Consider the following 24,769-nt stretch of genomic DNA (forward strand, 5'->3'; position numbering starts at 1 on the left):
CAGAATTGTAAGCTCACACGTCATCATGGAAGTTTAATGCCCAAGTGGGCCTTGCTGGGAGAACCATGAAAAAAGAAAAGGAAATAAAAAGAGCCAAGAAGCCAGGCTGGCAGGTGAAATGGGATTGTACAAAACTGGATTGAGCCTTGGCAGTATTTCCAAAAGATTAAGATAACTTATAAATTACTCCAAACCCTGGACATGCTGCTTTGGAAGCAACCAAAACAAACCAGGAATTCCTTCACCCTCTCACATGTGGAGATTGTGGGAAGATTCCAGGAATCCCCTGTGCTGAGGGGCAGAAGCAGCTGAAAGCACGGGCCAGCATGGAGGGACCAAAAGATTCAAAGCTTTATTTTTTTCTTTTTTAATAAAGTTAACAGTAAAACAAAATTCACAAGCCTTCCCCTCCCGAGCTGGTTTCCTCTTCACACACACAACACACAAACAGAGGCTCCAACCCAGAAATGAAAACTGCTCTAAGGACAACGAGACGTGATGGAGGAGGAGTCTGGGGCTGTCCGTATTCGAGGTTAAAAGAAGCAGATCAGGTATGTGTGGTTTGATTTGTGTTTGTTTGCTTCTTAGCCAAACTGGAAAAAGAAATTTCCAGGCCCAGAAGCTGAAAAAGAAAATGGAAGATAATCAGGATTTTCCAAATCCAAAGACAAATCGGTTTAGTGCAATCCTAAGCAGCTCATGGATGGCCAAGCTCACACACACCTCCAGAACAGGGAACCCACGAGTTTTGTGGATTTTGAAACCAAAAGAACCAGAACCAGCCAGCAGCTGATGCTGTGCAGGCAGAACTTTGAAAAAGCTCTTACACAGTGGTAAGGTAAAACAGCCAAATGCTTTTCTCAAGCAGCACATCCACTGGGAGCCCCAGCTGCCTTGCCAGGAGATCTGGGTACTTATGATTCCAAGGCTGGCACCACAACACCTCACCTACCTTCAAAGCTGAAGCCCCCTGGCCCGCCGAAGAAGGCCTTGAAGATGTTATTTGCATCAAAATCTACAGGGAAGAGAGGGAATTGGTGAGGTGCAGTGAAATAGCCATTACAGTCCCACAGGGTAGGAGCTGTCAGCAAACTGAGGGTCCAGGGAGTGTCTCAGAGTGGCCTCGCAGGGGGACACGGGACTGACTCTGAGCAAAGGGAGTCATGGAGAGGCCACCAACAGGTAAAGCAGCTGTCAGAGGGGAGAATCTGCCACAGGGCAGCCTAAAGATCTGGACAAGCAGCATTTAGGGACCCACAATGACACCATTTTACACATCCTGAGACAGATTCCTGCCTAAAGGCAGCGATTGCCCACTAGCTTAGTCAAGGACAACACCTACCAGCATTCCAGCCTGTTCCCAACTAGAAACATTCAGGGCAACCYTCCCAGCCCAACGCTTTCAGGGACCAAACCAAGTCAATTCATGGAATTATTSCCAAGGGGAGGCTTGCTTTAGGGGCTAAGGCAGTCTCTGAAGGGTCTGATCCTGTTCAAGATACCATGGCAGAGTATTGTAAAGAACACTGACCTCCCATGTTCAATCCATCCTCTTCCAAATCCTGCCCACTGTCGTAACGGGCCTTCTTTTTGGGGTCTGACAGGATGGTAAAGGCTTCACCAACCTCCTTAAATTTCTTCTCTTCTTCCTTCTGTACCTCTGCACTTGCTCCACTGTGTCGGTCTGGGAATACACAAACAAAAAGAAAAAAATCTTTTAATTTCTACTGCAAATGGAAAATGTTAAACATTCCCAAGCTCCTGTCTAGTAGATCTGTGGGGTCAGAGCTGCTATTTGTCTAGAAATACCCTCTTCCATATGCATTTGTGCCTCAGTGATGGGTGCACAGGGCACACAGGGACTGCTGTGGGTACCTGGATGGTGCATTAGTGCTCGTTTCCTGTAAGCCTTCTTGATCTCATCTTCAGAGGCGTTTTTGTCCACCCCCAGGATTTTGTAGTAGTCTTTCCGTTTGCTCTTTTTCAGTTCCACCTGTGCATTCTTTAGGAGCTGCTTGTGTTCTGGAAAGGAGMACAACACCAGAGGGGAAGGGTTACTCTGTCCCTTCCACTTCAAGCCACTCAAAAAGCAAGGGGATAATCAAAACAAGAAACAAAACCAGACATTGTGAACCCAGCACACTGCCTTGGACACAAGCTGAAGTATCATCCCAGCACTCAGTGATGGGAGAGAAACCAGACCAGAGACAGGCATCTCCAGTGCTTCTGAGGGTTTCTCCACATTGTCCTGCTGGGTATAAGGCTGCAAGTCAGAGCACATTGTGGAGAAAAAAAAGAGGAACAACAAAAAAAATTGGCATTTAAGGGAAACTTGTGCACACACAGAGTACCCCTGTGCTCACCTTTCGTTTTCTCTGTCTGATAAACCTTCTCATAGTCTCTTACAGCATCTTCATATTGTTCTGTGTCCATGTAACTGTGGAAAGAAACAATGGTGGCTGAGGTGTCCTTTGAGGAGCATCAAAAGGGGTTCAGTACAGGCTGTCTGGGATGTGGATKAAGGAAGAGAAGTGCTCTGGACTCCAGAGCAGATCAGACTTCAGAGGAGCTCACACAGGGTTACTGCTGGGAGCCCTGACACTTGTGRGAAACCCTGGCACAGGAACCTGCACTCTGGGCTCTAAAGGGACACTGTGACCTCCTCTGCCAGCACAAGTTGTGCTTGAACGACCTGATAATTGTGATTTGCAGCTGCAGGAACTGATCCCAGCCAGCTCAAGCTCCAGGGAGCTGGTGCAGGGTCAGAGCTRGCACAGAGCTTCACACTGGCAGTGCTGGTCAGGAGTGACAATCTTGGCACTTAATAAGGGACATGTACCTGTTTGTCACTCTCAGCCTTACTCACACATTAACTACTCACTGTAACTTAGAATTACATAAATGGAAGGCTGGAACAGATTGATCTTGGAGATTTTTTTCAATCTCTTTTCCAACTACTGTAAATTTGTGATTGCAGACATGGAGAGGGGCTCTCTGAGACAGAACATCTTATGTTCATCTGTAAAGCCAGTAAGTCAAGTTTAAGAACAAAACTTCCTTAAATCCCGTTCAGATCAAAMAGGAATAATTTCTTCACTGTGAAAGGGTCAGTCATTGAAATTGGTTGCCCAGGGAGGTGGTGGAGTCACCATTCTGGGAGATGCKAACTGGACGTGGCATTCAGTGTTCTGGTCTGGTTGACAAGATGGTGATCAGTCAAAGGTTGGAGCCAATGACTTTGGAGGTTTTTTCCAACCCAAATGATTCCATAAACACACCATCAAGAGGCAGTGCCACATCCAGGCAGGCAGGAGAGGCCACAAAAAGCTCCCCCCATCTCCTCAGCAGTATAAGGAAGAGGAATAAAATCACGGGCCCTCTTTCCATTCAGTTAAGGATTCAGATTTGTGATCCTGCCCCTCAGAGCTGCTGAGRGGACACTCCTGCCCACACCCCTGCYCAGGTGCCYKCTGTYGAGRTGCACTCACCACTGTGCCCTCCTCAGGTAGGCTTTGATGTAYGTGTCGTCCAGTTTCACCGCGTTCGTGCAGTCGTCGATTGCTTCTTCAAGTTTCCTAAGCTACAACGTCAGACATGAGTGAGTGAATCCCATACAGACAACAAATTCTGTGTCGTGATTTTAGGCAAATGACAGGTGTGAAGAATCTGGGAATAGCTCACTGTTTTCTGTGTCTCTGTCTAGGAATTTTTTTCCAATTTCCCCAAAACACTGAGCTTTTGTTCCTTGGGGAAAAAAATCAGAAGCATGGCCAGAGACATGACAGAGCTATGTGGTGCTTCTAGGTAAGAAATGCACTCAAAACCAAGGGTCTTCCTGAAAACAACCCCAATTCTGTTTCCAAACTAATTCCTGGGCAGGAAGAGAAACCTAAAAATATTTAAAATAAGTATTTTTTTAGAAAAAGTGTTGTTTGTTTTCGGACACAAACAGCTATGTGGTCTTCAGCTCATCCCACTTCTCATATTTTGGGATCAGCCTGTGTCTCTTGACCAAGCTGGGGTGTTTGGGGAAACAGCACCCACATTGAGACAGCTGATGAAGAAAAATGCCCAGAGGACAAAGGGTGGGAATTGGGAACACTGTCACATGACTGGCTGCTTCTCTGGATAGTGCAGGACTAAAAYTCAACTGTAAAGCTGAAGAAGTGCCACGGGGCTTTAAATTAGATCTTTTAAAAAAATTTTTAAACTTAAAAATCCAAAGCAAGACTTGATTTACAAGAAGAAAATAAATCTGCTAATTCCTGGGAAGGAAAMAAACAGAGATAGGGGTGTCTTTTGCTGACTAAGAGAAGGCTAAAGCACGTCCCTGCTCTCCCTCCCACTCTGTGCAGCCCAAGTATTTGAGTTTTGTTGCTGCAGGAGTCGATTGCTGGCTGTTGGGAACTGATCCAAGTGTTGTGCAAGCACAAACCCCTGAAACACTGCCCATGGCCTCAGAGATGCAGCTGCCCAACAGCCAGAGGAGCCTGTGCTTTCCAGAAGAACTGATCTGTGGTTTGTCACCACCGTGGTGAGGGACACAGTGACACACACCTGCCAGGTGACCATCCCTTACCTTTGAATTAACCGTYCCTCTGTTGCAGTAGAGTTTGGCATTTGTTTTGATATTATTTGGGTCTATTCCTAGTGCCTCTGTGTACAGTTCATACGCTAGTTTGTAGTTGCCTTTTTTGAATGCTTTATTCCCGTCTTCCTTCTTCGCTTTAAGTGCTTTGGCATTCTGAAAGGAAACACACCTGGGTAAGGACACGAGGTCAGGGGGACAAGGGCTCTCAGACACAGCAGTTCTAATTTGGTTTCAGACATTGCTGCAGGATACAGCAGCTGAAATGATCTGAAAGAACTTCATCTTTCCCCTAAGAGAAGCACAAAGGAACAGCCAGTTCCAGGTATTCTCCAYAGGAAAAAGGTTGTCTAATTTTTAAGATGAGAACATGACAATGCAGTAAATTTATGGATTAAAATAAAAGGACTAGGGGYTCACTTTTTGATAGGTTTATACACATGAAAAGTTTTAAAGTCAGTGGAAGAACTGCACCAAGGAGCAATACAAAGAAACAGTGTTAAATGAAAGTCAGGGTGTTGGCATGGATATTGGATATGAAAGTCAGGGGTTCCTTCAGAACCTTTTTATCTGCTTTTACTGCTCCTGTATCTGACCAGGGAACAAAGAGTGAAGGGAAGGCTGCTTCAAAGTATCACAGTCTGCTGAGAAACAGTTTCTAGGAGCTTGGTTTTATCTAAGGCAGCAGCTGGCTGTCTTTGGGAAAGGCTGGGAATTGCAACGCTGAGGGAGAGAGAAGGGATTGATCCAGAAGAACCAAACTATGTGTTTGGTTTAAAAACCCCAGATCCCAGTGATTTTGCAGCCCTGCCTCCATCACTTACCCGGCAGGCAAGACAGGCCTTCTCGTGGTCAGGGGCCATCCTGAGGGCCTGCACAAAGAACTGCACAGCCTTCTCGATGCAGTCCTCGTAGTACAGGCACAGCCCACGCACGTACAGCGCGTCTGCGTTCGTCGAGTCCATCCGGAGGATATCACTGTGGATAACACACAGCAATAAAGGAAATCTTCCCTATTCCCCTTTCCACAAGCATCTTCCTCCACAGAGGTACCCAGTATTTTAACGAGTCTGCAGCACAGATAAGCCTGAAGGACAGAAGGCTGCTCAAGCAGGGTGGCTGGTTGTGAATGGGGTCTGGATGCAGCTTCCCAGGAAGATTAATGGGGATAAGTTCACACACCCCTCATCACAAGATGCATTAAGGACTGATTGTATTTTACATTCCCTCACTTACTCCAGGTGTGGAGCACAGGCAGCAGCCAGGACACCCCACCAGCCCTCAGACACTCACCTGGCCACAGACTGTGCCTCGGGGTACCGGCCCAGCAGYGCCAAACACTCGGCCTTGAGGATCTTGAACCGGTGACACGCGGGAGCAAACTCCAAAGCACGATCCATGCAAAACACAACCTGTGATGGGAAAAACCACAGGTGTGAGCACAGCAAAGAGCCAAGGGCCTGGTCTGAACAGCTGCCCCATGCTTGAGATTTGTGTTTGACCAGCAAGGCGAGGGTGTAGACACCCACCTCCGCTGCTGCTGGAGACACATTTCATTGGAAAAYTTTCCTCATGTGCAGGTTGTGCCTTTCAAAGGGCTTTGTGTGCCAAGGTCTGAGGCATCTGCTGTGTTCCTGTGACACAGCACCACACAAGACTCAAAGGACACCTGTAGGAGGTCCGTCCCTTTAACTCTTCTAAACTGTAAGCCCTAAAGAAAGGGCCAAGAAGGACAATCCTRCCCCTGTTTCCTACAGTATAAAGACATGTGGGAGGGACAGAAATTCAATAGATTGAGACAGTTTGGACTGGACAAAACACAAGAAAGTACAGTGCAAGGGCTGATCTTCCAAAGCCTGACAGCCATGGGCAGGGTGAGCTAATGGGTCTTTTCCATCCCTGCACTCTGGTGGAGACATCTGTGCAAGAACGGAGCATTGTTCCCCAAGGTTCATCTGCTCCTCGGCCGTGACATCACGGGGCTCTGCTGTGGGAAGCACTGTGCTGCAGAGCCAAGGGCTCCTGGGTGAGGCAGGAGCAGCTCTCCAGAAACAAAGATCACGTTTCATGTTAGCCTCCCCAGTGAAGTGGGACTGGGGAAGTGAGGGACAGATGCAGACACCCAGGACGTGCAGYACAGACAGGGCAATTCCTGCACAGGAAATTCAGACTGACCACACATCCCATTTCCTCCTCAGAAACAGGTTATATACAAAGTTGGAGTTTACCCTTCCAAAACCTTGAGCTTAGCTTAAGAGTGACCTGAACAATGARCTCAATGTACCAGACAATCTCCTTTCTGGGATAAATCTGAGCCTTACATGCAWCCACTGCACAGAAACAGTTGCATGAGAAGTGTTTGGTGCCTTTCAGATTTCATGCTGTCATTTCTTTTTCTATCAGGTCARTACCAGCTGCATCCTGTTACAACCCTTGGGAAGGAAGATTTGGAAGCTGTAAGGAGAATGCCCCATGCAGATCTGCATTCTTCCTTGTATGATCCTCGCTGGTACACAACCTGCCTTTTTTTTTTTTTAAGAGTTGAGAAAGAAGAATCCTCCATATGCATTTCAGGAGCAAAGTGTGATCAAATGCTGCTGTTGACAAAAATCTGAAACAGCTCATTCATGACTCCACTCACCCTGCAAAGCAAACAGTGACAGAGGGTTGGCCTGAGGCAGTCACCTCCTCACTTGTCATTTGGTCAGTGCTCAGGGAGCTTGAGCTCTGCCACTTTCAGAGCAGACACAGTTCATCAGCCAGTCCTGCTCCAACAGATGGGGCACAGCACCTCTGAAACACTCAGCAAGGAAACCAGCCACAGCACGGGCCGTGTCAAACACACTGGTTTCTATGTAAGACCACAACAAAAAAATTAATCTCACCTTCCTGAAATCCCGTTTCTCAAAATCCACTTCAGCTATTTTTTCATACTCAAGCACAGTCGTAGCATTCTTCAGCTGAAAAACAGAACACACAAGAGCTGCAGGACAGTCCCTCCTCTGAAATACCACCAAGCAGCATTTGAGCAGCCAATCCCTGAATGTCAGAACCAAAACCACTGCAGACCATGRACCAATATGCAGATGACATGAATACTTTTGCCAGCATTAAGATCAGTCTGAAATCWAGTGACCAAACTGGGAGCCCAGGAAAATATACCCTGTGAAAGAGACACAACAGTGGCAGCTGCCTTACACCACTCTCATTTCTCCTTTGGCCAGCACAGCCCCCTCAGCATTTACTGGGGCCAGTTAAATCTGAAGATCCTCTTACCTCCTGCTGTGCCTGGGTATTCTTACGATCCAGTTCTAAAACTCGTTGAAAGCAGCGGCTGGCAGCCATGGCATTCCCTAGGGAAAGGTGGCACTTCCCTTCCCGGAGATGACCCTGGGAACACAAGTTAAAGGCATTTGTAAGAGTGGTAACAGATGCAGACAAGGCACTGAGTGAGGAGCCTGAAGTTCTCCACGTACCCGTACAAAGCTGTCGTCCAACCTGACCGACTGCTGAGCATCCTCCAGTGCTTCTCGGAACCTCCCCAACATCATGAGCGTGGCAGCTCTGTTCCCATAATAACTGGCATTATTGGGACACGTATCTGGAGACAATGCAAGATTCACTATCAGTGTCATGCAGCAGCTACATMACTTGTGGCACTTTGGAACATTGGCCCTGACTGGTGTTATCGATCTGGTGACATTTCCCAAGGTAATTAAAGCAGGCAAGAAGTTTTCATTCAGCATGTGCTGTCAGAAGCCCCACTGTGTTTAAAATCAGCAACCAGGTCCGATTTTAGACATGGCATTCAGCAAAGATTGATATWATCAGCTGTTCTCACCTATGGCTTTTGTGTAGTAGTTGTATGCTTCGTTGTAATCTTTCTTGGCATAGTACGCGTTTCCTTGCTCCTTRAATGCTTCTGCTTCTCTGAAAGGAAGCAAAACATCACATTTTCAGAGGAATTGAGCATCAGACAGATTTTGACCAYGATGACCATTTGATCCCCAAGCAATCTCAGGGTAACTGTTCAATGCTCAAAATGTTTGTAGCTGGTTATTGTGAGATCTCCTCAGCACACTCTGCCTCATTTCCTGATGGCTCCCAGATACTCAGGGATATTTCCYGGCCAAATTTTACACAGATGCAATAGCAGCCTAAATTGTAGCCACCTTTGGGCCCCCACAGGGAGTCCATCAGAACTACATGTTACAGGGTTCATCCAACAGCCCCCTCCAGCGAGGTGCTGCACCTCAGAACAAAAGAGACAGTGCTGGCTCTTTCAGGAGTCCCACGTACTTACRAACCAGAGCCAAGAACAATTTCCATCTTCAAAAGACAGCTAAATCAAAAAGAAATATGGGTAGAAGCCTGCAACAGAAGCCTGGCACTGCCTTGGCAACAGGTCTAGAAATAGTCCTCACACTCAAGAGCAAGCATTTGCAGAGACAGTTTGGGACATTTAAAAACACACAACATATGGTTTAAASCAGCTTCCCTTAAACTCTCGAAAGCAAAGCTTCCCCTGAGGGAAACCAAGCCCCTTCTCTCCCCTCATCTCTCCTCAGCTTTTCAGCTGCACAGGCTGAGAGGGAGAGCACATCACAATGATGGAACATGGAATGAGAGCAGTGCTCAGCAGGCTGACCTGGGAGAGAACAAAGGGAATTGTGTTGGAACAAGTTCCCATGTTTTCAGCCTTGCTCAGGCTGCCATTGGCTATTCCCACACAACCACCTCATGCAGGGCTTGTTTTCACTGAGCCATCACAGATTTCCCAGCTGGCAGAACAATGGACACTGGGAGCTGGGAAGTGTGCTCTTCACTTTCAGTTTTAAGATTTGCTGTGGGCTACACCCCAGCYGAGTCCAGCCACAGCCCTGCAGGAGTTAAACCCTGGGATGAGATGAGATGAGATGAGATGGGTAAGAACTGTGGCAGAGAAACGGGGTAACACGTGCACCCACTGCCCCCCAAGGGCCTTGTCCYGGCTCTCGGGTCAGCTCCTCCCACTCTCGCTCTAGAAAATGATGAACTCGCCCATCAGAGATGGGAAACTGCCATTCCTCCTCTGGCCCAGCCCTCCCAGCATCACACCTGAGTCAGGTGMTGCAGCCTGGCTTTTCCTCAGGAGCCAATACCCATCAGAGCCCCRGGAGCACTGCACCATCCCAGCTACACTGATCTGCAAGGATATGCCTGTGGGATGGATCCATATCAGAAGCATCAGGATGCAAACTYTGCATGATTAAACTATTTCCAAATGCAACCACCTTTTTTGAATATTACAGATCAAATATCTAAATACAGTGGAARAACTACTCAGCAGTTCTGCACTTTTGGAACCTGAGCAGTAAAGAGTTCCACTGTTTTCTTGTTTATGCAATCATAAACAGAAAAGAAAATCACAGATTCTATGAAAGTTGCTTCCCTCGGAAGGTCTCTGCTGTACAGTCTAAAGAGATGGGTGAACACTCTTAATGGCAGAACTCACCTGAATCACCACCACAACCTGTCCAGCACAGAGGGCTGAGTCACAAGTTTTTTGGCCATTTTACCTGTCATGTCATGAGGAATTACCATCTAACAGAAACAGCTAAAGGTTGGGTGCCAGAGCATCCCATCTGCCACAAACTGCTGGGAAGAGCCGGGAAAACAGGAGAAAGAAAACATAACCCTGGCAAAAACAATTTTCAGAAAGCACGGTACTTGGAGATGCCAGAGAAACACCCCCACACAAGGATTACTGTTTTCTACTCTTTTTTTATTGGTCTGTTTTCCTTTSAAGCATTTTAATACAGATCAATGGACCAACAAGTCACAGCGCCGCGGGTGACGCTGGCAGAAAGGGAAGCACAGGTATTTCTGCTGCTCACACGGCCTAAAGCTTAACGATGAAAATTATGAAAGCAAATCATCCCCCCCAGGATGAAAGCAAAGGACCTGCTGGAGCTGTCAGGTTGGGCTGGAGCTCCAGCACCAGGACAGAAGCAGCTCTGCCCTGTTGTGCCCTGCTGACATACAGAGCACACAGCCCTTGTTTACCACGGCTCTGGCTCCAACAAGGAGAACTGCAGCCCCTGATCTCACTGGGGATTGTTTCACCCCAACAGATGCTGCGGCCTGAATGAGCTCATTCTGCCTCCCGCGCTGCTGGGGCCTGCGCTCCCCACTTGCTACTTTTGACACTGAAGAAGAATCGTGCTTTGCTAAAAATACGCCCCCGGCTCAATGGGTGGCTTTGTGACGGGGTCGGTGTCTTCGCAGGGCTGCTCCATGCTGGACRCAGAAATGGAGAAGAGCTGCACCAAGGAGCAGGGGAAGAAGCTTGTCTTTCATCACTCACATGCACCACAGGCACATGAGGGGCTGGTGGGAGTGTCTCTCCTTGTGAGCAAGGCAGTTTTTTTCCCCCTTTTATGATATTTCTCAACATCTCTAAAACTTGAAGTACTTTATTCCCTGTCACCCCAGAGAACCTGCCACCACAGAATCATTCGGGCTGGAAAAACCCTCCAAGCCTGTGACCGATCACCACCTTGTCAACCAGACCAGAGCACTGAGTGTCATGCCTTGAACACCTCCAGGAATGGGGACTGCAACACCACCCCTGGACAATGCTTAACAACTCTTTTTGTGAAGAATTTCCACCTGATGTCCAACCTGAGCCTCTTCTGGCACAGCTTGAGGCCAGCAAAGACAAGCAGCAGCTGCGTGTGCTGACACTCTGAGGATGGAGCTCGCTGCCTGCCTGCTGAGAGAGGAACCAGCACAAGGCTCCCTCTCCTCCCCATGCCCAGTGAAAGCTCAGCCTCTGCTCGTTCCCAGCACAGCAGCTCTTGGAGATGCCATCCCGCGCACAGTGACACAATCCCACGCTTGCCTAACAACTCCTGCCTCCTCCTCAGAGCTTCCACACGCTGCCCCCGCTCGAGTGCCAATCGTGGCTTCCACCTCCCACTCCAGCTCCCAGTGAGACTCCCGCAAACCTATCTCATGGACACCTGATTTTCTGTCATGGGAAYATTTAGGGATTTGTAATCCAGCAGATTTTGGTCCAGGTGTGCTGGCACAGCCCCCGAGCAGGGATGCACCAAGGAAATACCACCAGTGACAGAAATCCAATACTTAAGCAGRTGGCAGAGTCACTCTCTCCCAGCTCTCCTGACCCTCACTCCCACTTCATTGCCTGCCTCCGTTATGAAACGGTGGCAAAACCCKAAAATAGCCAGGATTTAAGGAAGGCTCCAAAATCCTGTTCTGACCAAGCAATCTTTCCTGTTATCTCTGGCAGAAGGATCACACCTGCCTATTTCATGCAGTTCTTGCAGAGGCTTTTCCTTTAATAGGATATGGTGCCTTTATCAGGCATTTTTGGGGGTGAAATCCCGCCCAGATTCTCAGCTGTCAGATGTGACTCAGCCGCTGGGGTAAAATAAGTTGGGTGATCTCAATTCAGTTTACAGCAGGCAGATGTCTAGAGCTTAAAATTAGCCATCATGTTTGCCCCTGGACATACAATACCCTCCCCTCCCTTCTTATAGGACTTGGAAGAGAAACAAAACACTCCTTATGCCAGAAAGATACACAGGGTGCACTTTAGAGATCCATCCTCAGGTGATGTTTGACACTGAGGGAGGATTTAGAGATACAGGAATATATATTTATAACTTCCTCGTGCAGAGCCGCAGAGGGGCACACGCTGAGCTCTTTGGTGAGAGTTGAGCTGGGTAAGGGAGGGTTTGGTTGGATATTAGGAAAAGGTTCTTCCCCCAGAGGCTCCCCAGGGCAGTGTCACACACACTCGTGTGCCTGGATGGGCAGTGCTGACCATTGAGGGCAGAGTGGAGCAGTTTCCCGGCACATCAGCTCCCCSCAACGCGCTCCCGGCGGCACAGACACCACAGCAGCGACTCAATGCAGCCCCCAACCTGTGAAAACCGAGTCTGGACACGCAAATATCTGCACAAATGGGTGAAAGACTCACTCATGAAAACCTAACAAAGGGCTGCCTCGAGCCTCTCCAAGAGCAGAACTGAATCTGAAACCAGAAAGTGCTCAAATCCCCAGAACATTCCCCATACCCAAGGGTGAACTTGTGGAAGACCAAAGGAGCCACAAGAACCAAAAAATGCYACAAGAAATCCAAGAATTGACCCAAACCTTCCCTGCAGCCACGAGCGAGAACAGCAGCCGAGCCTCAACTTTAATTGTGCCGTTATGTAATTCCCGGAGCTCGGAATTAACCTAATTCCCAGCAATGGCCCCATCACGCCTGSCAGGGCCACAGCATAACTTTAGTGAAAACCCATGGAAAGGTCTAGAATCAGCTTGAGACTGCTTTTTTGAAGGAAACAACTCCTTTTGAATGAAGAAAGCCAGTCAGCTTAAGAATTGCATGRGRAAATAACTGCATCTACATTAYGATTCACCTCAAAAAAMCASATYTCATGTTAAGGAAATAGGCTGAAAMTGCAGGTATGGATCACCTYTCCCTACTGGATAAAGCAMCTGCCTAAGTTAGATATTCAAATACTCTGCAGATGCACGGGGAAGCAAACAACTACACGAGTACCTTCTGCTGCTTCTGGCATGATCACAAGATCATAATTCCAGATGAGCAAAATGGCCTGGTTTATCACCTGCAAACCCAAGTGCCCATTTACAGGCAGACCAGGAATTGCAGAGCCTTCTCCAGGTTATCCCAGAATGACYTGGTGCCCCTCAGATGATTTGCCCCGTCCAGCTGCCCCAAAAGCTGGCGAGAAACGATGTCTATTGTGGAGGAGCCTCATTTCAWGCACTGGAAAAGAATCTCRGTGCTCACCAACATCTGACAACCTYCAGGCAACAYCTGATCAGTGACCCACAGCCTTGGCCAGGTCCAGAACCTCTGGGACTCAATACAGGCAGCTCTGTGCTCATCATTTTGCTGCAGGAAATGACGATGCCCCACAGAGGCATCAACACATCCCAAATCCRCAGCACAGGCTCTGCAATCTCCTAACAGTATTTTCCCAACTGCTGGAGGTATTTCTTTTTARGAGCCTTCCACATGCTCTGGTGCTGAAGAACAAGGAGAAAGATCCAGCCTGGAGCACACACAGGAGCCAGAACCCAGAGCTGCCAGGAAGATGACAAGGAAATTCTCCCTGGCAAAGCTCCAGGGGCCCAAGCTCATAGAGCAGCTGGGAGCAGGAAAAAAACTGTTCCCATGGGTGAGAAACCTTTAAAATTAATGAAGAAACAACTGAGTTTTTGGGGGTGGCCCAGTCCTGCTCATCAGCTGCTCCGCACTGGTGCACCAATGGATAAAATTAACGCAATTACATCAACGCTTTCCGCCAGGACCCCGACAATCCATAAGGCAGCAGCAGACAATAATTATCCTGTGACCACACTCCATTCCTGTGCCCTGGACACCCTGGGAGCTCTCTGGCATGTGTGCAGCTGCTTCAGGGCGTTAGTTACAGCCATTCTGAAATGCAGATATCCCCTTTTGCTCATTTTGTAGCTTTCCAGTTTCATTAAGCCACGTAGAACAGAATTGTKCGCTTGGACAAAGGTGAGTCCTTGAGCAAAGTATCCTTATTCTGCCATAYTGCAATTCCTAAATGGAAACACAGAACATGGAACCCTCATTGCTGAGTTATCAGAAGGATCATGAAAAGGTTTTCCCTTATTTTTGCTGATCTTTATGCAAGTGAGCACAGACACATCCCAAAGGCTGCACCAAATCAGTGTTCTGTGTGGACACCCAGCCCTCACCTGGCAYGGGATATTTCACAAACATTTGACACCTTCTGAGGCTCCAATTCCACTCCCCAATACAGAGATTATTGCTCTGATTTCCAGGAGAGTGACAGAGCTACCTCAGAGAAACAGGAAGGGCCAGGGTAGGGAAGAGGTTAATGCACAGAACTGCACAGAAATCAGGGTGTGCAGGGCCAGCTCCCTCAGAGCAGCCCCAGGGAATCAGCTCCTGCCCATCTGGGTCCATTTTGAAAAGGGAAAGATGCAACATCCACAAAARAACATGAAAAGGAAACATTGTGAAGGCACCTAATGAAAGCAGAGCATGGCAGGGCCTCAGAAAGGAAGGAGTTGGAGGTCCCTTCTTGCAGACACTTGTGCCTTAAGCCAGGCTTTTACCTCCAGGAATTTTTACCATTTCAAACACCACGTTTCACTTGCCCAGGGGGCAGGAATGATGTGCCCACACAAGCCTGTCCCAGCCTCACAGGCTGGGTGATCCCGGTGCTCTGTGAGCCCTAAGTGCCTCTTCAGCAGCTCCTCCTTTCCAGCTCATCAGGACCTCCCCAGGGAGCKCCTCCTCAGGCCTCAATTTCACAGAATCCCTCGGGCCATCCATGGGAGTTGAAACCACCATTCCTCAAAAGCCACTTTTGGTTTTGTTTCCTCTTCTTCATTCCACTGAATCACTTTCCAGACCAATTGCTTCCGCTCCTGCAGGAACAGCTCTTTCCTTCCAACTCCCTGGAATATGAACCCAGCACCTGCCACTATGGAAAAGCAGTGGAGTTTTCTGGACAGGGACCTTCCACCTCTCTGCCCACAGTGCTCCAGCTCACCCATTCCTGGGTGGAAAATGTGTGGAAAAGGTCGGGATCCCACCTCGCCCATTCTTAGGTGACAATAGCAGCTCCCTCGGGTCACGGTGCACCAGAGCACCGAACAGACAAACCAGGAGCTCCTGCATGATGGAGCATTCCCACAAAAAYTCCCTGCCSAAGGCGTTWTTCCCGTTATCCACAGCAAGRTAGGAAAGAGTGAAATCCACTGTGRGSAGGATGAATGAASCAGGAACCAGGGGACTGGGGTGATGAAGCAGCAAAGGAAAGGCTCAGGAGTTTGAAGCCTCCTCTTTCCTTCCCTCCCCAGCGAGGGGAGGACCCGCTCCCCCGACACCGGTGAGGGTGYGTGGCCTCGGGACACAGGGTGTGCACTGCATTTCTGGGACACCCCGCTAACGGGTGGATGCTCTAATCCCGGCGCACAGAGAGGCCGCGGCAGCTCACCGGGACACACCGGCACCGCACCGCAAAGCCGGCAGCTCCCGGGCCCGGCCGCGTGTGGCCCGCGGCTGTCACCGCCCGCCAGGCCCCGCTGCGGAGCCCCGGGGGCCAGAGGACTTTACCCGCGGGGCACGCCCGGGCAAGGACCGAGCGGAGTCCCCAGGAGCGCTCCCGGCCCTGCCGAGCACCTGCGGCCGCCCTGCACCGCGGCCCCGGGCCCTGCGGCACTCGCAGCCTCGCCAGGCCGCGGCCCGTCCACCGGGAGGGACAAGGGCCGCCCTCTCCCCGCCCGGGCCGCCGCTCTACCTGCGCGCCTCCTCGTCGCTGTCGGTGTCGCCGGGCCCGTCGGGCGCCGCCATGACCACATCGCACTCGGCCTCAGCYGCCGCTGCCGCCGCCGCCGCCGCCATCTTACCGCGCGGGGCTGGGCCGGACCGGGGCGGGGCGGGGCGGGACGGCCGCCGGAACGGGCGGGACCTCCGCCGGCGGGGAGGGGCCGGGCCCGACCGCCCGAGGGCGCCCGCGGACGGGCCCGGCGGCGGCATCGGGCGGGGCCAGGAAGGAGGCGGCACCGGGAAAGGAGGCGGCACCGGGAATGAGGCGGCACCGGCAAGGAGGTGGAACTCGACCGGAGGGGCGGGGCTTAACAAGGCCACGCCCCCTTCCGCCGCAGGGAGCGCCGGGTCCCGCGGTCCGCCCGCCCGCCTGGGGGCGCTGTGGTGCCGCAGCACCCTTCTCGCCGCCGCCGGTGAGTCTCGGCTGCCCCCGCCCCGGTGAGGCGGGATGGGCAAGAGCTGCAAGGTGGTGGTGTGCGGGCAGGCCTCGGTGGGGAAAACCTCCATCCTGGAGCAGCTGCTCTACGGGAACCATGTGGTCGGTAAGCGCGGGGTCGGGCGGAGGCTGCGTCTCTCCCGGGAGGTGGCGGCCGAGGGTKGAGCGGGCATGTCCGGCCCTGGGCAGTGCTGGGTTTGGGGATCCCCCTCAGCAGGGCTGTCCCCTCAGGTCACCCCCTCAGCACACCGGCGGGATTRTTCCAGGGTCAGACCCCCGCACAGGGTCCCCATCTGTGCCCTGCCCACCTCCTAAAGGTTCGGAGATGATCGAGACCCAGGAGGACATTTACGTGGGCTCCATCGAGACGGACCGGGGCGTGCGGGAGCAGGTGCGCTTCTACGACACGCGGGGGCTGCGGGACGGCCTGGAGCTGCCCAAACACTGCTTCTCCTGCACTGACGGCTACGTGCTGGTCTACAGCACCGACAGCAAGGAGTCCTTCAAGCGTGTGGAGCTGCTCAAGAAGGAGATCGACAAGTCCAAGGATAAGAAGGAGGTGAGTCTCACAGGTGAAGGGGCTGTGGAGTCGGATCTACTCCCCTGGGGCGGGTTCTCACCTTTCTTTTCTCCAGCCMGTCACAAGATTCGGGTGGGTCCTTCATCTGTGAGATTCCCAGCAGTAACASGTTCTTTTCTGGAATGTTCTCTGAGCTCAAAAGCTCCTTCCCCTTCGGGGCTGGTTTGTGTCACACAGACCCCAGCAGGAGGGGAAGAAAGCACTGAGATTGTGGGTTTTCAGAAGGCCTCGACATGGAATCAACAGCGTGGCCAAGCCCACCACATAGGGTTTCCACTTCAGAGCCAGCCAGCCCTGCAGCTCTGCAATTGGAACCTTCAGGGGCCCTTCTCACCCTTTTGGAACAGGTCACCATTGTGGTTTTGGGCAACAAGTGTGACCTGCAGGAGCAGCGGCGGGTGGACCATGATGCAGCCCAGCACTGGGCCAAGGGCGAGAAGGTGAAGCTGTGGGAGGTGTCTGTGGCTGACCGGCGCACGCTGATCGAGCCCTTCATCTACCTGGCCAGCAAGATGACACAGCCACAGAGCAAGTCTGCGTTTCCCCTGAGCCGCAAGAACAAGGGCAGCGGGTCCATGGATGGCTGAGCCTTCTTCCCCTTCCTTTCTATTGCCACCTCCTCTTCCTCACCTTCCTGCTTCCCTCGCACACACCTCCTGCTGAGTCCTGTCTGGTGTCACGGAGCCTGTGGGATGCAGGTGGCAGGAGGAACMATCATCCCAGGGCTGTGGATGGTCCTGGAGGGTGAGAGGCAGTGGGACAGGGACCACTCCTCTCCCTGCCCAGCCCTTGCAGCTGTCAGAGGTGTGGCAAGGTCAGAATTCCCTCAGTGACCCTCTATGCTCTCAGATGCAGGCTGGGAGAGGGGAGCAGAGGCACAGCACAGGCTGGCTGGAATGTGGGGATCAGCCCTGCATCTGGAGGGAACAGCTCCCTCTTTTTCTATTTCCTGATAAYGTGAGAAAAGCCTGTTTGCCTCCAGCCAAGCAGCTCTCCCTTCCCTGCCCTAGCTGGCTCTGTGTTGCTCCCTGGCAGGTTATCCCTTACCCTGGCAGTGTCTGCTGCTCCTTTATGCACTGAAATATCCAGGCATGCTGCCACAGGGAATGCCTAGAGCAGGGCAGGTGCTGTTCCTGAGGGCAGGGTGCCCAAATCTACCATTCCAGCCCTCCTCTTCCTGAGTGCAGACTCAGCCATGAGTTTGGAGGAGATGGGACCGTGCTTCACCTGCACACCTAGATCCTTGGAGGAGCTGGGACTGTACTTACCTGCAAACCTGGATCACTGGGGGAGCTGGGACTGTACTTACCCTGCACAGCCCAGGTGCTTCGGGCTGTGGCAGCTCTCACTGACCACTTGTCACAGTGCTGCCTTCTCTCAGAATGACCATAAGACAAGGCACAGATGTCCCAGTCCTACCCAGCAACACTCRTTCCCTTCAGGTAGTCTGGATGTAGGAAAAGAAGTGATGAAAAGCCCCRGTGTGTTTATACTTGTTCCTTTTATTTACTGAGTAACACAATAAAGCGATGAGATTTGATTATCAAAATATTTTCCTTTTTTTTTTTTTTCCCAACAGTTATAGTACATCAAAAAAAATATACAATGAACATTACAGGAGGGTACTGGCCAAGTCCCTAGAGTCTGGATATTCCATTTTGGGATTTTTTTTTTCTGTTTTGAATCAAACTTCACATCACTCCAAGGTTATTTACAGAGGGGCACACGTTACCGAGCGCTATGGACTATCCCTACTCCTAGTACAGCATGTGCTAAGTCAAAGGCAGTAAATGCTTTGGAGAGCAGGAGGGGATTCAGGGGGGATGCCATAACGGGGGGTTCTTACGCAGCTCRTTGCAGTATTATTGTCACTAGAAGGAATGGCTTTCACAGGGTTAAAGTGCCGAGTACAGGAGTGCGTCAGGACTCCACTGGTGAGGGGCACGGAGCAGCCACGGCTCCAGCACAGGCTTTTTGGAACAATGGAGGGGAACAGGCTCACTGGTGCCACACGGCTCTGCAGGCTGGAGCCCGGCTGCTCTTGGCTCCCCATGCTCCTGAGGGGCTGGGCACAGTGCCTGGGGCTCATGGCACAGGAGGGGACCCGCTGTCCTGCTGAAGTGGCCAGACTGGGGGTGACCCTGAGGGCCTGGGAAGGGCACAGTGACACGGGTAGGGGTGGCTGGAGATGCGCTGGCCACAGGCTGCTTGGCACTGGGGAATGGGAACAGCGTCCCTCCCGTCCCCTGGGCCCCACCAGCACAGGCTCCTGTCCCCTGGGATGTGGGGTCCCTACGTGTCCCCTGGGCTGTGGGACCATCTCCCTATCCCTGGCAAAGCCGTTTCTGCCGGGCTCCTTCCCTCACCTGCGCTCCGAGCCACATCTCCCACCACTGCTGCAAGACCTTTCCCTTGTCTCCATGCACAGCTGCTCACTCTTCTCCTGGTGTCCTCTCTCCACTCTCCTCCTTCCCTGGGGAAGGAATGCCCTGAGCAGATAAACCCATACCCAGGGGCTCCTTCACCTTCCTGTCTCTGTGGCAGGAGCATAGCGGTGGCTCCACGGTTGGTGCTGCCCACAGACCCTGCAGGTGTGTGCTCCCTCCTGCAGYTTTTTCCTGCTCTTGCCGAGGCTCYAGCCCTGGGAAGCAGATGTGTTTCAGCCACCTAAGTCACCCATGGGCTGGTTCCCATTCACCTCTCCATGCCAGGACCCATCCTGAGCATCGGCAGAGCACGCTGGGCAGAATCCTTCTGAAATCCAGGCGCTGCTTATGGCTGAGACGTCAGATATGTGTGCTTGTGCGTGTGGATTCCCAAGTGCACACACCAACCTGCCTCTTCCCGAGGGCTGGGAGGGAATGGGAGTCACAGCAGAGGTCTGAACCAGCACCCTGGGCTGGGGACGGGACAGAGCTCATTGTTACGTTGGTTCTTTGCTCCCACTGCTGCTCCGGCTGCGTGGATGCATCAGCACCAAAGGGAATCGCAGGCGGTGGGTGAGCTGCCCCCCTGGATTGCATAGATTGGGGTGGGGTGTTCCTCCAGCAAAAGGTCCGTTTGGGATGCGACTGTCTCTATGTACAGCAGCGTGCTGGGCACCCAGAGCGCCGCGGTGACAGTCCCAGACGGGTCAYGGCTGGGCTGTCTGAGCACAGTGAAACGCAGAGCTACAGCCTCGGGGTCCGTCCAGAGCCCRGCGTTCTGCAGGCTGTGGGTGCCACCTGCTCCTTCGTACCTGATTGTCCAGGCTGCTGGGGACACCTTTGTTTTCGGGAATCATCAGTAACTCCCTGGAAGCTCCTAACGGGGATGGGATTGGAGGGCCGGGCACGGCAGGTGAGCAGCAGCGTTGCCTTTCACTGGAGAACCGAAAGTGCTTTAGGGACATTCACTCAGCCTCACAGCATCTCCCGGGAGGTAGGGGCAGGGCTGTCCCCGCGGCGGGACAGAGACAAGGACAGGCGCCAAGCACAGGGTCACCTCCTCGGGGAGCCAGCACCAGRCAGCCTGGTGCTCCTGGCCTTGCTGGGCATGAGTAGGGCCCGGCTCGGCCACATGCCCATCGTGTGCTTCTGGGGCCAGGGCAGGGCCCGTGTGCTTTGGAGGGAGGAGGTGCCGGCCCTGGGGTCAGCTATTGCTCTCGGAGTGAGGATACGGTCGGTGTGGCCGGTGCCCGCCACCGCGGGGGCTCTTTGGCTGGTGGGACGTAGGGAGTTGTGGGGACGGGGGGCTGGTGGGTGGCACGGAAACCTCCTGCACAGGCAGGTGCAGGGCTGGCAAAGGGCACAGCCAGCCCAGGCTGAGAGAGGAACTGCCAGCTTCCCGCTTGTGCTGGGGCTGAGATTCCCCTCGCAGTTCCCTTCCCGCTGGGCTGGCAGGGACCAGAGGGATGCTCCTTCTCCCAGGGACCAGCCAGCTCCTCTCCTTCCAGTCTGGTAACTGGGAGGGYGATGAAGAAGCAGCCAGCAGGCCAAGGACAGGCAGGCCCTGGCCACGAGATGGTCCTGCTGATTCAGACACTGTCCTCTGTGTCCTGCCTAGGCTCATCTGCCGAGCACGGGGACAGCACAGGCCAGGGGAGCGGTGGGGATGCGCGGCGGGGCTGGCCTGGCTCTGGCAGGGCACCTCTCTCCAGCGGGAGCCCGCTCCAAAGCGAAGGAGAAGCTGGGGTTGATGTCTACSACTACATTTTCCCACCAGCCAGGAGAGCAGGTACCAGGAGCGCTGCCCCCAGCGCGCAGCCCCCACAGCACAGCCCGGCCGCGGTGGACAGACCCTCGGCGGGCCAGCGGCTCTAGTAGGGTGCGAAGACAATGGGACCCGGCGTGGGGCGGACGTGGGCCGGCGGCGTTCGGAAAAGGGCTGGTCCGAGGATCGGGGCTTGGAAGAGGGTGGTGGCAGCTGCTGGTCGCAAGGCAAGGGGTCCAGGCATGGCGCAGACAGCGGCGGCGGTAAGCGGGCTCGGCAGGAAACGGGTTGCCAGGGTTTTGGTGAGGTGCTTCTGCAAAGCCAGCTTGGACTGCGGGGAGGGAGGAGGAGACACGGTGAGATCGCAGAACAGCTGGAGGAATCACAAGTGCTGCTGCTGTGAATGCTGCTSCCAAAGTATTCCCCAGTTATCCCCATGCTGGCCTTCCCAGGAATAAAAACTCAAAACTCACCACCACCACAGCTCACCCTCCCTGAAGGGAGAAGCTGAGCTGGGTGGTGGAAACCAAGGTTGAAGAGAAGCAGCTCCTGTGACTCACTACAAGGATGGCTGATGGCGAGTGAGGCTTTGTGAGCAAAGGGGTGGGTGCCTTGCAGGGAGACAGGTACCTTGAGAATACTCACGGCAAGGGCAGCATTCTTCTGCAGCTTGTTGTAGGGGCTGTACTTGGGCTTGGGTGGCTTCCCYGCCAGCCTGTCTTTGTGCCGCCGGCTGCTCATGTGCTAGGGAGGGAAAAACAGCTGGATCACTGGGAGCCAGGACACCCATCACATCCATCACCCTGCAGGGATCAGTGGTACCCACACCCTGCACACCCAGCGCCCAGGCACTCCCAGGGCATCATCACCTGCTTGAGCTGCGTCTCGGAGTTCACGTAGATCTCGCACACTTGGCAGTGAAACGCYTTGTTCTGGATGTTGATGCTGCCCTTGTTCCCGATCCGCTTGGACTTGTGCCCTGYCCGGGAGAGCAGCTTGCCCCGGCCTCGCCGCAGTTGGGTGCCGTGACCTTCCAGCATCGACTTGTGCTTGGCGCCTGGTGAGAGGGGATCCTCAGCACACCCAGCCCAGCCCTGTGCYTGTACCAGTGCCCTCCAACAGCACCGGGGGAACCCCCCCAACCTGTGCCCAACAGCACTCACAGGCAGAGGGCACAGGGAGCTGCCTGGGAGCCCGGGCTTTCACCAGCACTGCGCAGCCCATTCCCAAACCCTGCCAAACTGCACGTCGCAGGCAGAGCAGAGATGCTCAGCTTCCCAGAGGCCCCCCCTCCATGTGCCAGCTTCGGAGAAGCTGCTATTTTGAGTGTGCGCTGGAGCCTGTCGCCTGTCCCCGGGCGTTAGCACAGTCTGCGGAGCCGGGCGCGCGTCGCCCGCCGTGCTGCAGCATCTGAGCCGTGCCCAAGGTCACAGCTCAGCCAGGAATAGCTCAGCGGGGTCACAGCAGGTGGGCAAGGAGGAACCCAAGATCCCTACACACCTGGGGACAGGGCGCTCCGTCCTACCCCTGCCAGCGCCGGGATGGCGAGGGTGCCTGGGGTGCGAGTAATTCAAGCCCCTGCTAATTCGTTCTATTTTTTAAGGCGTGAAGCAAGGAGCTGTGTGATGGCCACGGAGCAGCGCTAGCCTGCAAATGTTTGTTTGTTTGTTTGTTCTTTTTCCCCAAATCAGCTCCTGAATTCGTAACCAGAGCTGACAAAAGCAAAAGGACACGTCTGCAGCTAAGCCGCAGCAGCGTCCTGAGCCAACCCTGYGCACGGCAGCTGCTGCTGCCCCGGAAGGCAGTGGGGTGGGGGAACTGGTGCCCCAGTACTTGCCAAACTGGGGGAGAAAAGGACATTCCATTTAAAGCTGGGGTGCCCAGTTTAAGCATCCTTCAGAGAAAGGGATGAGCCAGGAGCTGGGACTGCAGAACCCACAGACCTCACTGGGATCTCTGTCCCATCACTGCCATCCTCCACCACCACCCTGGGGTGCGTCTGGCCACCCCCAGGCTTCATGGGGACCCTCAGTAGCTCCCACACCTGCCTACCCGAAGGGAATACCCTGCACAGTCCAGGAGCCACCCTGGCTACAGCRTTCAGCAGCTCGTTGGATTCCCAAGGCTCTTCTCCACAGGGCCAGGAGCCCAAACCACCAAGATGTTTTGGGAAGGATTATCCCCGTTTTTGGAAGAAGCCCTGGCTATCAGCTTCAAGCCAAATGGAATATAAAGTAGCCTCAATCACTTGATTAGCTGGAAATATTCTTAATTGAGACATGAACAATGAGGGTGCTTGACCTTGTGCAMATTCACCCTAGAGGCTGCAGCCCAGGTAAAGCCCCATGGCTTGTCTGTGCAGGTCATTTTAATGAACACCTTTTAATTACAGCCACACTCATTAATGCGAGGCTGTTTGGTTATGGGGCACGGCTGGGCTTTGCTCAGAGCCCTCACAAAGAGGCAGGGGACCCATCCTGCTGTCCCCAATAACGCCCTTACCAGTGTTGTGAGCCTCCAGCTGGGACAGGGAGTTGACGGTCACTTTGCAGGTGGGACAGTACAGRTGCTGTTTGCTCTTCTTCCCCTCTTTCTCACTCTCAGGGGCCGAGCTGACGCTGCTGCCCGACTCGGCCGCCTGCGCCTCGGCMGCCTGGGCAGACGAGGAGGCCACGCTGGTGGCATCTGAGGTGCCCTCTGACAGCTCGGAGGCCGGCGGGGAGCCCAGCGGGGCCACGCTGCCTGGCAGCTCCACGGGCGASTCCTCAGTGCTGGGCACCAGCCCCAGACTGCTGCCCTCACCCTCCGGCTCCTGGGGGCTGCTGGCGTCAGCTGGCGAGAGGGGAAGGAAAGGGGCAAAGGGGAAAAGAGAACGAAAGAAATGGGCAGACAGGGAAAGTTCTCTGTGCTTGAACAGGTTTTCTSGATTTCAGGGAGCACCTCAGTCCTCCCCAAGACCCGTCTCAGACAATGTCTGCATGCATCCATCCCTGCCAAGGGCGGCTCTTCCCAAGGTCTCTCCCATCACAGCTTTTATCTGCAGTGCTGGGCTCAGCACAAAACCCCGGGTGAGCTCCCATCAGCCCYATCCCTGCATGTGGCAGAGCCCAGATCTCTTTCTCTCCCACATCCATAAACAAAACAGCTCCCAGARACACCAAACCACAGGGAAAACACCCCATGAGCTCATTTATGAGCAGTGGAATCTCTGCCAAACCAACCACAGCCTCTTCAGCCCCAATCCCCCTCCTCATACCTGTGCTGCCCGGCTCCCCACTGCCCACAGGGCTGGGGTCCAGGTCGGCTGCACTGTCCTGGCCGGGGGTCCCTGCTGCAGCCCCCACTGCCTTCTGCTTGTTCTTCATGGCCTCGATGGCCTTCAGCCTCCGTGCGTGTTTGTGACCCTTGTAGTGAGCTTCTGCCTGGTTCTGGGTGGGAGAGACCRGGATGACCACGTCAGTGCTGTGACCTGACAGAGGGCTGGACATGGGGGAGGGCAGGCCATGGGGTCAGCCCCGGGATGTGGCCACTCTAGTCCAGCCACTTTCCCTGGTGACATCCACTCGCAGGGCTGGGACCAGTGCAGAGGGGTCTTGGGAGTGG

The 24,769-nt window shown here is 53.3% G+C and overlaps 3 protein-coding genes across 6 annotated transcripts in view; 1 reads left to right on the forward strand and 2 right to left on the reverse strand.

Moving 5' to 3' along the window:
- Window positions 1–329: 329 nt before the first annotated feature.
- DNAJC7 (DnaJ heat shock protein family (Hsp40) member C7) lies at window positions 330–16,169 on the reverse strand. The gene is made up of 14 exons (XM_057379581.1): window positions 15,931–16,169; window positions 8,430–8,518; window positions 8,065–8,189; window positions 7,865–7,978; window positions 7,474–7,548; window positions 5,882–6,000; window positions 5,413–5,566; window positions 4,580–4,744; window positions 3,489–3,580; window positions 2,364–2,437; window positions 1,876–2,022; window positions 1,532–1,684; window positions 953–1,015; window positions 330–622 (listed from the first exon to the last, which is right to left on the reverse strand). The coding sequence occupies exons 1-14, from the start codon at window positions 16,167–16,169 to the stop codon at window positions 585–587; spliced, it is 1,647 nt and encodes a 548-aa protein (XP_057235564.1). The 3' UTR covers window positions 330–584.
- A 166-nt stretch (window positions 16,170–16,335) lies between these two features.
- NKIRAS2 (NFKB inhibitor interacting Ras like 2) lies at window positions 16,336–18,525 on the forward strand. Of its 3 annotated transcripts, XM_057379587.1 has the most exons (4): window positions 16,336–16,501; window positions 16,713–16,790; window positions 16,888–16,954; window positions 17,323–17,479. In XM_057379587.1, the coding sequence occupies exons 1-4, from the start codon at window positions 16,408–16,410 to the stop codon at window positions 17,417–17,419; spliced, it is 336 nt and encodes a 111-aa protein (XP_057235570.1). In that variant the 5' UTR covers window positions 16,336–16,407; the 3' UTR covers window positions 17,420–17,479. The 3 variants fall into 3 exon arrangements, with proteins under 3 accessions (XP_057235570.1, XP_057235567.1, XP_057235568.1); XM_057379584.1 differs by having other exon boundaries at window positions 16,345–16,501; window positions 16,662–16,954; window positions 17,323–18,525; XM_057379585.1 differs by having other exon boundaries at window positions 16,348–16,501; window positions 16,713–16,954; window positions 17,323–18,525.
- ZNF385C (zinc finger protein 385C) overlaps window positions 18,465–24,769 on the reverse strand; it is a 59,974-nt gene continuing 53,669 nt past the window's right edge. Inside the window, exons 4-8 of one of the 2 annotated variants that reach the window (XM_057379583.1) lie at window positions 24,423–24,594; window positions 23,669–23,998; window positions 22,036–22,223; window positions 21,797–21,910; window positions 18,465–21,497 (exon numbers count right to left, since the gene is read on the reverse strand). In XM_057379583.1, coding sequence (XP_057235566.1) covers window positions 21,273–21,497; window positions 21,797–21,910; window positions 22,036–22,223; window positions 23,669–23,998; window positions 24,423–24,594 — 1,029 coding nt within the window. In that variant the 3' untranslated portion in view covers window positions 18,465–21,272. The remainder of the gene's footprint in view (window positions 21,498–21,796; window positions 21,911–22,035; window positions 22,224–23,668; window positions 23,999–24,422; window positions 24,595–24,769) is intronic. The other variant, XM_057379582.1, reaches the window with a different exon arrangement.

The sequence above is a fragment of the Malurus melanocephalus genome, unplaced genomic scaffold, assembly GCF_030028575.1.
Source record: "Malurus melanocephalus ecotype Western Australia unplaced genomic scaffold, MMel_1.1 scaffold_411, whole genome shotgun sequence".
NCBI lineage: Eukaryota > Metazoa > Chordata > Aves > Passeriformes > Maluridae > Malurus > Malurus melanocephalus.

Coding starts and splice junctions, on each gene's coding strand:
- NKIRAS2 (XM_057379584.1), top strand. CDS start 16,408: ATGGGCAAGAGCTGCAAGGTGGTGGTGTGCGGGCAGGCCTCGGTGGGG. Junction 16,955..17,322: donor AGTCCAAGGATAAGAAGGAG/GTGAGTCTCACA, acceptor CTTTTGGAACAG/GTCACCATTGTGGTTTTGGG.